The sequence below is a fragment of the Sinocyclocheilus anshuiensis genome, unplaced genomic scaffold (genome assembly GCF_001515605.1).
Source record: "Sinocyclocheilus anshuiensis isolate Anshui unplaced genomic scaffold, SAMN03320099.WGS_v1.1 scaffold2168, whole genome shotgun sequence".
Taxonomy (NCBI): domain Eukaryota; kingdom Metazoa; phylum Chordata; class Actinopteri; order Cypriniformes; family Cyprinidae; genus Sinocyclocheilus; species Sinocyclocheilus anshuiensis.
In genome coordinates, this window is record NW_015546037.1 from 607,582 (window position 1) to 620,999 (window position 13,418).

The 13,418-nt window shown below is 34.5% G+C and overlaps 2 protein-coding genes across 2 annotated transcripts in view; one reads left to right on the forward strand and one right to left on the reverse strand.

The window, feature by feature from the left end:
- The window catches only part of LOC107698858 (EF-hand domain-containing protein D1-like), an 8,840-nt gene extending 6,800 nt beyond the window's left edge, over positions 1-2,040 (forward strand). Inside the window, exons 3-4 of the mRNA XM_016499986.1 lie at positions 404-538; positions 1,607-2,040. Of these exons, the coding sequence (XP_016355472.1) occupies positions 404-538; positions 1,607-1,741 (270 nt within the window). The 3' untranslated portion in view covers positions 1,742-2,040. The remainder of the gene's footprint in view (positions 1-403; positions 539-1,606) is intronic.
- Positions 2,041-5,416: 3,376 nt separating this feature from the next.
- The window catches only part of LOC107698859 (inward rectifier potassium channel 13-like), a 10,451-nt gene continuing 2,449 nt past the window's right edge, over positions 5,417-13,418 (reverse strand). Inside the window, exons 2-3 of the mRNA XM_016499987.1 lie at positions 9,361-9,874; positions 5,417-6,780 (exon numbers count right to left, since the gene is read on the reverse strand). Of these exons, the coding sequence (XP_016355473.1) occupies positions 6,182-6,780; positions 9,361-9,844 (1,083 nt within the window). The 5' untranslated portion in view covers positions 9,845-9,874 and the 3' untranslated portion in view covers positions 5,417-6,181. The remainder of the gene's footprint in view (positions 6,781-9,360; positions 9,875-13,418) is intronic.

A 13,418-nucleotide genomic window follows, 5' to 3' on the forward strand; every position in this document is an offset into this window, starting at 1 on the left:
CTGATTCACACACACACACACACACACACAGATTGTGCAGAGAAAGGGGGGAAACCCGATATAAGGTCACTCTTTTGACCTCTCCCTTCCCCTCAATGAAATCAGTTCTGTTTGGACATGATCTAAAATTAATTTACATAAAATTGCACTTAAATTTTAACAACCAAAATTACATTTTAAAGAATCTACTCTTTAGTATATACTGTGTAGCTGTTAAAAGGAAAGATCTGCTGTATCTTTCAGTTTGGGAAATCAAAACAAAGCTGAATTGATGGTTTATATATGCTGACATGGCAACCGATATCAGAATCTTTTGTGTTTATTTTTAGAATTGCATAGAAATGTTGATAACCTTTAAGCCATTGAAATTTCCCTATAATCGTAATCTGTCCATCTCTGTCAGTTCCTGTTGATCTTCCGGAGGGCCGCCGCAGGTGAGCTGCAGGAAGAGAGCGGTCTGATGGCTCTCGCTCGACTTTCAGAGATCGACGTCTCGACCGAAGGCGTTCTTGGAGCGAGGGACTTCTTTGAGGCAAAGGTTTGTGGGTTTTTATGTTTGTGTGTGTTTTGATGCATGGGCAAGCATGTTCATAGCTTCCCCCTTGTGGTCATACAGTGTAAGTACATGAAAGTCTGAAATCTTCAAAGAACACAATAAAAAAATATTACAGAGGACAGTTGTTACACTATAAAAAGCACAGATTTTTGTTTTTTAGCTGAACCTCTATGTCCTAAATTATTTACTTAAAGTACATTCTGATACTTTTAATAATGTTAACCTTTCAAAATATGATTTATTGTATTAAATAAAGTGTCGAATTTTTGCAACAATTTTTGCATGTTTAGGTTAGGTTAGGGTTATTATTTTAGTTACATTTCAAAATTTGTTTTTTTTTAAGTTTAATTGTATTTCAGTATTATTATGTATACATTATGTATACATATTTTTAATAATTATTATTCTATTCTATTCTATTCTATTATTATTTAATTTTATTCAGCATTTTCATGATCTTAATCTCATTTGGGAAATGCTGCTATATAGTATTATAGACCCTGTATGGCAAGTGTTATTTTATACACAATTATAATATTTATTAATATTTCCCCATTGATTTATTACTATATAATATTAATAGTTCTGTATGTTTATATTTCAGTTTTTATTTGAATTATAGTTTACGTTTTCGTAACGTTGTTATGTGCTTTTGTCATTTTCAATAGTTTGTAAAGTTGTTTTTTTTTAATTATTTAAATAAATGTTAACATAAAAATGTTATTGATTTTTTTTTTTCCAGTTGTGGTTGGAGAAATTTTAGTGCTGATTTATTTTAATTAATTGCCAAGGCAACATTTCAAAGTTTTTTAAGTTTACATTTTTCATGTAATATTTTATTTTATTTTAGCTTTATTTTAACTTTATTTCAGTTAATGAAAACAGTTTTTGGTACTTTTAGTTTTGCTATATAGTCTTCAGCTTCAAGTTTAGTGAACACACCTAAGAAATTAATTTATAAATAGTTTTAGATGGACAACAGCAATAGCAATGCATTTATTTACATTTATGTTGTAGGCATATGACATGTATTTTGTGTGTGTTTGGTAGGTTCAGGCTCTGTCTGTGCGCAGTAAGTTTGAAGCAGAGATACGAGAAGAACAAGAAGAGAAGAAGAAGATGGAACTGGAAAGAAAACAACGGCGTGCTGCATTTAAAGAGCTGCAGTCCACATTCTGCTCCTAAAACTATAGTTCAGCAGATCTACGCCTTTTAGAGAGCAGTTTACTTGCACACAAGCACATACACGCATGCACACACTGCTTCTCCAACCTCACACCTATGTGTAATCAAAACCACAGCCGAACACTGAACAAGTAGCATTAGCGTTATTAGCCGCTTACAGCTGTCCTGAAATATGCATGAGGAATTTGTTTCGTGGGTGATGGCTGTGGAGAAGACGAGATGACGCCAGTGAAATTTCAGGAGACTTCTAATGTAGGACTTAAACTCTAATAGACTAGATCTTTTTCTTTTTCTTTTTTCTTTTCTTTCTTTCTTTTTGTGCTTCTATTTTAATCTAAGCAACTATATATTTTTAGAAGCAAAAACATTTATTGTAAAGTTATTCAGTGCTAATCATAATTTTAAATACATGCAAAGATGGTGTCGTGGACTAAATATTGATTATGACCAACTGAGAAAAAAGAAACCATGGAAATAAAGTTAATAAAGAAAATATTTTTATTTTTTATAGATTTTAATCATGTATTTTGTTCCGTTTTCTTTTTTTGTTAACTGTTTTCTACATATTCGTCAGCTAATTATTGCTGTTAATTTTTGGTTAATTGTATTTGATCAGATGTTCATAAAATCTACCTGTAACTCCTTTTAACTAAAGCCCATTAAATCACTGTATTTTTCAAAAAAATATTTTTTGCATGTTTTTTAAAATTACTTTAAAATTACATTTCAGTGAACCTACATTATATTTATATTATACCTACATTATATTGCAATATATTTATCAGTTTATTATATTATATAATTTTATTCATTTGCATGTCTAACTCTACTATATACTATTATAGGCCCTATATATATATATATATATATATATATCCATATGTGCAAAATGTAATAATTGTTGTATCAGTGGCATGTCTTTTTTCTAAAGAGCCATTAGATGGCAGCACAGGAATTGGTCAACAAAACATGCAAAATAAGTGGTTTGATGACATAAATTGTGTTAACTATGTAATATTTACTGCTAATAAAGCATACAATGTTCTGTAAGGATTAAAAAACACAACCACAACATTTTCACAGATGTTTTAATCCAGTCTTGTGTTCCACATATCAAAATAAAGACATTTCTTTTACAGATCAGTTAGCTTGAAAGAATTTGATTAGTGGCCTGTTTGCTGGAAACTGAATTAATACAATGCTTTTCCAGCCTTCCAGAGTTTAACAATCATGCTTTACACATATAATAATAAAGTGAAAGCAGTCAGTCTTTCCTGATTGACAGTACATGTGCATAATCACCTACAGAGTAAAAATCATAGTGTTCTGCCACCAATAGGATTGTGCTCATTTTTTATTTGTTTTATTGCATAGATTGCATTGCACTGATAATATTGAGATTTTCTTTCCCAAAAATAATCTAGTAAATAATCTATTTATCTATATACTTTATTATTTACATCACTGTTAATGTTCAGTTCAATATTCAATGTCTTCATCCAAAAGTCCATTTCATGACTTTGGTGGAAAAAAAAAAGTTTGTCAGTAGGCACTTAAAAGTGGGGTAAGCGATTTTTCAAAAATGCTTTAGAAAACTGATTCGGCCGAATAGCAAAACAAACTTGTAGCCAATCAGCAGTAAGGGGCATGTCTACTCATGATGTGGAGGAGAGCGTTCAGTGCACGGGACGGACATTAACTGAGCCGAGCGACAGAAAGATCGAGATGGCGGATAAAAAACAAAAGAGGAAAAACGTCTGCGGAACAAAAGAAGGCTTAACCCTTTAGGCGCTAGGGATTTTTGGGAAAAATGCTGGATTTTGACATCAAGATTTCAAAAGCTTGTGGCTTGAAAGGGCTTAAAGATAGAGATCTACTGTAAATTAGAAAAATGTTGGGCATGACTGAAAGTTTATGTGGGGTGTAAATATACTCGTCTAATTTGCATATTATGACGTCATCAGAGGCGGCCATCTTAAATTTCATAATATTCAGGATATAGTAGATATAATTGATGTTTGAACTTATTTGCATGTTTTTTTTAAAAATCTTTTTATCCTCATTCCAAATGATCAGAAAAGAGGAAACCAACAATAAAACAGGAGAACGTGCTGGCAAGATGTAGGACCCGTGTAAATATCGGATCAGATTTCCAGCGCTGGAGAGAACTCAAGGAGCGGAAGGCCTGCGATCGGACGCCGAAGTTGCTTTGTTTCTTCTCGATAGGTGAGTAACACCGTGTCTGCGCCGTAACAGCTAAAGTCTGTCTAGTACACTGGATGTGACAAAGCTACCATTGAAAATCATTTGAAATTTGTGTCAACATGTCATAAATAGAACGCAGCAGCAGTTTTCTGTCGGGGATTTGTCGTGTCGTGCCGCGCTGCATCCAGTGTAGACCATAGATATGTATATATATCTATGCTGTAGACAGCATCACTGATTATAAGGAGTTCTATAGTATTTTGTCGCACCGCACTGCTCGCGTCCGGTGTAGACACGGTGTAACATTGGTTTTGCTTTGTTTCACAGAACTAATCGTTGCCTGGGTTGCGTATGTATGTGTGGGGCGGAGCTATCAAAATAGGGGCGAGACCCTTTTGGGGTAGGGGGGTGTTTATGTTTTGGTGATTTTAAATGTCAACATTGGCTACCAGAAATCGCTTACCCCACCTTTAATAGGGGTGTTAATGAACACTTTAAAGGTATAGTTCAACCAAATATAAAAAAAGGTCATTTTATTTCCATTGAGTGTTTAATAATAATAAGTGCTGCAGGGATGACATATTTTTGTAGGCCAAAATCCAGAAACAAGCATTTGGTTGACTTCTGGTTTCTGAAGCCAGTGGGTTTTTTGATTGGGTTTTTGGTTAAATGCCTAAATTTAAGTCTGTGGTTAACACAAGCTCAAGATATTTTACTCTACGACATAAAAATCCTCTAGTAATACTCCTTTGTTTTTTAGTTTTTTTTAATCTTTCACTTCAAAAAGGAGGTCGCTAACAAGTGTCTAAATGAGACTACAGAGGCTGATCACGACATTAAACGTCAGTGTGCCAAACAGATAAACTTATCTTCTCACTTCTAGTCTGCTTTTACAGCCTCTGTGTTTATAATCACGCTATTGCAAGCTATTTTAACTCAGACGTTTAGGGAAAATGTTATAAATAAAGACTGAAAGAGTTGTTGTAAGCTTAATGGTGCAAGTCATGCGACCATGGTGTAAGAATAATAAACTTTTGCTGACCACCGACTTCCATTTATGCAATAATCCAAAAAACTGTGGAAAAATGCTATTGGGTTTTTGTCGAGGGAACCAGAGTGAACTTCCGAGTTGGCCTACAAAAATACATCATCACGGCAACGCTCTATATGAATAAATGAACATCCACTTCTGTAGAGTACATGATGACAGAGTTTTCATTTTTGGTTGAACTATCCATAACATATAGTTGGTTTAAAATACTTTATGGACAAGGATGACCCTTGTCTGTGTAGCCAGTGCTGGGTAGTAACAGAATAATCTGGACGATGTAATCAGATTCCAAAAATGAAGTACTTGTAATTAGATTATATTACATTTTAAAATGCTCATAATCGGATTACAGTTACTTTTTTTATAGTTTACATGATTACATATTCACACAATGGCAGTAAATTATTCATAATTTGATTTGCCATAATTTCTTTTTTCGCTCTCTCTTAAATTTTTCTGTCTTCCTATCTATTCCTAATTCTACTGCGTTTATACATTTGGAAAGTCTTCCAGCTTTTCATCAATTCACAAACCCCCTGTAGTTCATTCACAAATCCCTGGCTTAATGTAATGTTTAAAACATTTCATGATGTTGACAACAAAGAATGGAATATATTTTAGGTCAAAAGTAATCTAAAAGTAATCTGAATACATTATCTGATATGTGTAATCCAATAGATTACATTACAAACTATCATTTCCATCATGTAATTTGTAATCAGTAACGGACTACAATTTGTAAGGAATCTACCCAGCACTGTGTGTAGCGCTTTAATAATTTATATTTTGAAAACGGGCCCTTCTGACACAGATACATACATTACAGGTACCGCAGTGACATTGTCCAGGCGCCGAACAAATAAGGGCTTAAACTGGTGGTTTTGTGGTGTCAGTGGATTCAGGGTCACTTACAATTATTGGAGAATCCTCTTATTGCCAACAAGATCTTAAGCAGCCATCACTCATCTGTGTTGCTCTGGAAAACACAAATGTGTCCGTAGCAGCAAAAATGGTTTTGATGGGTTTCTAACGGGACGGGTTGACATATCAGATCATAACTAACTGAGGTTGTCTTTTGGGATAAAAAGTCATAAACTGGAGGTTGTGTTGAGAAATGAAATGCCCTTTTCATGAGCAGAGAATTCTTATGAAATCATACACCCTTGCATAAAAATAAAGCACTGCTACTCCACCCGGTCACTGCCTTCTCCGTTGATCTGGACCACCACGTGCTCTTTCTCCAGTGTGTCGCCGGTGTGTGTGTTTGGGAGCGTGAGCGGACAGGGCTGCGTGTCAAAATAACGCATGCTTTCGGCTTTGCTACAGCCTTTGCCGTACCGAGACGTCACCTTGGTGAAGCAGCTGCCATACTGGATCTCATCGGGCAGGTAGGACGTCCTCTTATGGTAGCCGGAGCCCGTGCTCTCCTGAGAAGCGGTGAGGAACACCACCAGCTCGAAGTGTTTGGTGCTTGGAGTGTTGTTTAGAGGGCTGGCTGGAGTTAAAGGATGATAAAAGGTCAGAGGTGACAGGAAAAGAGGGCAAGGTCGTGACTCCAGGTTATCGACGCTGAATTCCATCGCGGTTTGGTGGAGTTCGTGGTCGTCACGTTCTTCGTAGAGAACGGCGCTCACACACACGTCCACCAGCGGCCGTGGAAGCAGGTTACAGACGCGGAACATCAGGCAACGCTGACCTCTGACCTCACACACTACGGCCTGAGGACTGAACAGGATCCCACCGCAGCGCTTTTGAGGGCGGGAGAATTTAGCCACAAATGCACCTGAGCAGTGACAGAAAAAAGAATTTGGATGAAAAGGAATTGAAATAAAAACAAAATGCTCTAAATAAATCTGCAAAATAAATGATTGAATAAGAAAATACTTTATAATAATAATAGCAATAGAAATTTGTACATTTAATTTTATATATATATATATATATCTGGACAAACTTTGATGATAAAGAAGCCAAATAAAACTCCAAAATAAACGATTTAACTAATAAGGTAAATAAATTAAATGCTAATAATAATAATAATAATAATAATACTTTATTTTTAGAGAAGGTAAGTTTGTCAAGACAAACCTTGCCACAAATGTACTGAGAAGAGAGAATTTTTTCTTTTTTTAAATCTATAAATTGTTTAGAAACAGATGGATTAGTTTGAAATGTCACAAAATGTATTTATTTATTTATTTTTTTTTACCTACTTTATATATACATGGGCAAGAATGGAAAAAAAAAACGTAATTTCCCAAAATACAATTATCTGTTGCCATTGTATGAATTGTGATTAGTGAATTCCACTTCCTGTCATTCCAACTAAACTTCCTGTTCACACATAATTCTTAAATTCTGAATTTTGTGCAATCCTGGTCAAAACTCCTAAAGTGGCCATTGGTTTGACTGGTTTACCTGAGCAGTCAGCCCCTGCTGGTAGATTCTGTAACTACACGTTTTTCTACATTTTTTTCTTCACTTGACAGCCAATACATTTTTTTGTAAGCTAAGGTTTCATTATATTCTAGTAAATGTTCTTAAAAAGTATGCATGGGTTTTTCCCTGTTTGCTGTCTTTGGTATCAAAGAACCGGATATTTGCTATAAAAGAGTGATTAGTCACATGACACCTGCAGCTCAACTGATTGGCTCACAAAACCTGTCTGCAGAACTGAGCCAAGATGGCAGCATGCAGATTGTGTACTTCACTCCTGGGCCACCAGTACAGAAACCCATTATTAAAACCCATCCCATCAAGATGAATGGGAATGTTAACGGATGGCTTTCTAAGGGTATTACAGAGCCCCTTGATAACATTGCCATCTTGGAAAGTTTATGCTGCTTCTTTCTGGCTGCATTTGTAAGTTCACTTACAGTATTTGTGTTTATGGGTGGCTTAATAAACTAAAATTCTAAAGTAGGATCAAGTACCCCTGATTTCAGTGCATACTGTTACATCCATTTATATTTTCTAGTTCAATAGCAGGGCATCTACAGGTCCTTCTGCATTTCTCCTGAGGGCTTCAGTAACAGGATTGTCTGCTTTACAAAGCCAGAATTGTGATGCGTTTGCATTTACCCTATAGTTCAGAGGCAAAGTATTCGTGATAAGTTTTATTTAGTATATACTCATCAAAGAGTCTTTTACTGGTGCTTTGCTTAAAGCGTGTGAACTCAGTCCCATGACTGACTCTACACTCTTTATCTATAGGTCATTGTGAGATTTTCTGAGGTAACTATAGGTAATAATAAAGAGTTAATAATATGTTGACTTCAGACTTTAAGTTACAGTTTGGTTTACCTATAAACAGGGCAACGTGCTGAAAAAATCAACAGATATACAGTATGATGATATCTGGTTTAAGCATTGGAAATGCCTGAGTTATGTGCTTATTCTATATGTTTTCTGGTTGAAAAGCAGTTTAAAATCCTTAATGTAAAACCCATACACACACATTGGTTGGTAAACATTTTACTTAACATCTGATATATATAATACATACAGTGTGTGTGTGTGTGTGTGTGTGTGTGTGTGTGTATATAAATAAATATCCATGTTAACATGATTTTAGTGGGATTTTTTACTGGCCTTTCTGTGTATTACACCAAAAAATGATCTGTGAAAAGTATGAAAAAAATGAAGATTTAAACAGATTAACAACTCAAATAATATGTTTTAATAGAAGAGGTAGTTTTTTTTTTCTTTTTTGAGGTGCTAATAATTTTAATAAAGCATTTGCTAGAATGAATAGAATGAAAATTGAAAATCTGAATTTTGAAAATTAAAAAAATAGAATAAAAATGAACTAAAAAACTACAAACAGAATTATTTAAATGAAAATTAATCAAAGCTATATAGAAATATTTGTAAAAATAAAAACTAATATAAATGACAAAAGCACATAACAAGATTACAAAAACGTTAAAAATTAAATTAAATTAAACTGAAACTGAAAAAATATAAAAACAACTAATATAAAATATTAATTTAAAATATATATGAAATAAAATGAAAATAGGAAATTAGCATTTTAGAAAATAGAATAAAAAGGAACTAAAAAACTGCAAATAGAATAATTCAGTAAATAAATAAAATTAATCAATAAAATATTACTTGCTATATATATATAAAATGTAGGTTCGTCATTACGCTTTTAAATCCTCACTGTAAAATTTTTTTAATGCAGCTTTGATTTTTTTTTTGAATGGCAGGTGCTTGTTGATTAAGCTTTACTTGTTTTGAATCTGGAATATTCTTGTAAATTCCTCTAAACTAATTTAAAATCTATATTTCCAAGGAAAGTTGTATCTCTTATATAGGCTTCATGCAGTGAAGTAGAAGACTGCCGTGTGGTGTGTACCGGTGATGAAGGCCTCCAGCATGAGTCCCAGCAGCATCTGCAGGGCGAGCAGCGCTATGGCAGTCGGACAGTCAGCGTTGGGGTACATGGTGCCGTAACCGATGGTCAGCTGCGTCTCGAGGGCGAAAGAGAAGGCGGCAGTGAAGCCCGTCACGTGTTTGACACACAGCACATGACCGGGCGGTGGAGAGTCATGATCAGGCACCTCCAGGTCTCCGTTGACACGGGCCAGCAGGTACCACAACACCGCGAACAGCAGCCAGTGAAGCAGGAATGAACCACAGAACGCCAGCACCACCCATCGCCACCGCAGCGCCAGCCACGTCCCCCACATGTCCCGCAGGGCCCCGAACCACGTCTCTCTGGAGCCCGGGGCACTGCCTCGCATCAGGCTCCGGCCGTCCTTGCTGACCAGCCGCTGACGGGGAAGTTTGGTCATCAGGGGGCAGGAGACGGCCTTTTGGTTGCTGGTGGTGCTTGTCATGGTGATGGAAAGTTGGCAAAAGGCTCGCACCTGGAAAGGTGAGCAAAGAGCACCTCATATCAGCTCCACATGCTGCATTTCTACACTTTTGCATATTAAAATCTGATGTTCGTAAAAGGAAAGTTCACCTCAAAAAATCAAAATGAAATTTCAAACACGTGTCAATCAAAATCTGTATGGTTACCTGCTATTTCGTTCTGAGAAACACAAAAGGAGACATTTTGAAGAATTTGTATGGAGGTGTATTATGCTCCATATATATATATATATATATATATATATATATGATGAAATATGATGTATAAGCTGTTTATTAACACCATAACTACTTTTATGGTGTTTGTCCTTTTTTTAATGTAAAATGTTTCTCCTTTTGGCTTTAGAACTACATTAAGGATGACAACAACAGATTTTCTGGTGAACTATTCCTTTGACATTTTAACCAGCAGTATGAACATTAGTCACCTGTGTTATTATTGAGGAAGAGAAGGCAGAGATGTTGTGTAGTGTGTGTACTTCTGCACTGATGTGGCTGCCAGGTGATTTAATTGGTGATGTTTCTCAGTGGGGTGTGTTTATGGAAAGGACAGCAGGAATGTGTGTTTAATCCGCTCTTTTATTTGTGCTGTCTCTCTCTACCAGACGACTGTGAGTAATTAGTCTGACACTAAAAAGCAAAGCACTGAAATAATAATAAAAAGAAAAAAGAACTCCAGTAGCACAATGTTTTTTCAATGTGTCACTCTGTTTAATGATATTAGATTGTGTGCTAGAGAAGCTGACAAAGACTAGTGTACCAGTCACTTGTATAACAAGTTAAATGTGTCTGTAAATATCATGCAGGCGCACTAAATGAAAGTGCCTGAGCGTGAGGCTGTTTGGATGCCAACGCTTCAGGTTAAACTGTAAATAAGAGCAGATTGTGACATTTTCATTTAACAAATGTTAACTTGCCCTCCGGCTTCTCTCCCGGAGAGGGAATGTTCCACTTCTGGATGTTTTCCTAATGGGGGAAAATTGCTAGCTGAAGATGAGTGAGGTTTGCTTTAAATCTTCGAATTCTAGCATAATCTGACCTGACCTTGATCCCCGCCAGGGGTTAAAATGGGATTTCGGGGTTAGGAAATCCCCAAAAATTTGGTGGTGTTTCTGGTGAACTTAAACAAGATAAGACATGACAGTTTCAATGTAGAATTTTGCTATATTAATATATTTACTGGAAATAAAAAATAATAGCTAGGGAAAAGAATAATGATCAAATAAATGATTAAATATAATTATGCTTACCAAGGCTACATAAATTTGATCAAAACACAGTAAAAATAGTAATATTGTGACATTATTTAGAAAAAACTATTTTCTATTTTAATGTATTTTAAAAAGTAATTTATTCTTGTGATGGCAAATTTACACATTTCTCATTTAAAGTCTTCAGTGTCACATGATCCTTTAGAAATCATTTTAATATGCTGATTTGGTGCTCAAGAAACATTTCTTGTAATTATAAATTTTTGTAGAAAACATGATAAGTTTTGAATTATTATTATTATTATTTATTTTTTACAAATTTGATTGAAAGTTCAAAAGAACTGTATTTATTAGAAATGAAAATCTTTTGCCAGATTAATTTAATGCATCCTTGCTGAATAAAAGTATATATATATAATTTTAATACTTTAAATTAAGTTTTTAAGATTTCAAGTTTAAGTTTTTCATCGAATATTTATGTTTTGTTTTATTTCAGCTTAATTTAAATTACCAAAAAAAAAGTAACAGTTTGAATTTTGATTGACAATAAAAACAATGTAACAGACAGAAATTTAGGATAATATTCATGAACGATTTTACTTAACTTTTCATTCCGTACATTCTATAATTACACCATTCTGGCACCATTTTTATTATTTTTTATTATTATTTTATTTATGGTTTTAAGGTTTTATTAAACACCAAGAAAAAGAAAAACAATCAGCGTAAAAACCCACCCACTAAATTAAAAAGAAAAAGAAAACACACACACAAAAACACACACACAAAAAATAAACAAACAAACAGATGAACTGCCTCAATATATATATATATTTGATGATGTTTAGTTGATGTCTACCAGAAATGAGGACACACTGATTACAAATATTATTAGATTGACAAAATGCTAATAATTATTTTTTCACTGTTCAGTCGGAGGTACCATTCCAGATCCTTGGCCCAATATAACCCCTGCTCCCTGTCAATGAAGTACGCATGAAGATTTTCTGTATATCTTAACCTAAACTTCATGAAGGAATCCATTACATGATAAATCCCAGTAGACCGTAGCCATGTGCGTGTTTGCGGCGCATGTTATTCATGTGATCGGATCTGGTCACAGGGCGATAAAAACACATCTCTCTTTATGTGTCCTGTTCAATGGATTAACTCCAGGCTGATAATGTCATTTCTACCTCTAGCGTACCACAATCTGTGGACATCTGATGCTACACTGGCTCCTTGTGTATGAATGTCATTCATTTGCACAGATTCTTTGCAGACAGAGTCATTGCCACATAACCATATTGTTGCTTGTCTTCATACGAGATTTCATTAACTTATGAATGATGGGCTTTCAGTTGACGGCGTGACACTGGTCATATTTACAGATGGAACTAAGTTTCCTTTTATATTTTATTCCTTTCCTTTTAAGTTTGCTTTTATACGCATACTTTTTTTTCTTTTATTACTGCAAAAAATTTATTTTGTCTTGTTTTTCAGTCAAAATAATATCTAAACATTATTAAATCAAGACATATTTACAAAATAATAGCAAAATTATATACAATAAGGAGTCTTGCAAAATGTATCAAAATTAAGTGAAAAAATCGGCCAATGTGGTTAGAAAAATAGCCACTGCCAGATATTTATTTATTGTTTTAGGCCTAAATTTGTTTAATTTTGATACATTTTTCAGACTTATTAGTATATTAAGCCATTTTGCTTCTCAAGTAAATGTGCCTTGATTTATGAGTGTTTAGATATTTGTACTGGAAAACAAGACAAAAATACTGAATAAGAAATTGATTTTTTTTGCTGTACACCTAATCAGGTTAAATATTCAGGCATATTTTAGATGATACCATGTGATTTTACACAGAATCATGATACATATTAGCAAATAGGGCTTTTCACACACATATATTCATGTTAAGTCAAGATATTTCTGTTTGCTGCAATGTCTAGGTTACATTTTTACAAATTGATTTTTAAAAACTAAAGAATGTAGTTTGAGTTAAATCTAGCCAAGATTTGATAACATAATTTTCTTTGCATTTCAGGATTCCTTTTTCTAGCAGTTCTTTATTTTCTTTCTCCCCTTTCATCAGTCATATCTTTGATTGACATCTTGCAATTATTAAGCTACCTCAATGATACCTCACCTTGTGAATGCTTACTTTGACACATGAGAAACAACAGCAAAACAATGAGTAGCTGATTCCTGGATATAAGATTAACCTGGACCTTTGTGTGTGTGTGTGTGTGTGTGTGTGTGTGTGTGTGTGTGCGCCCCTCTCTCTCTCTCTCTCCTAGGCTCTCTCTC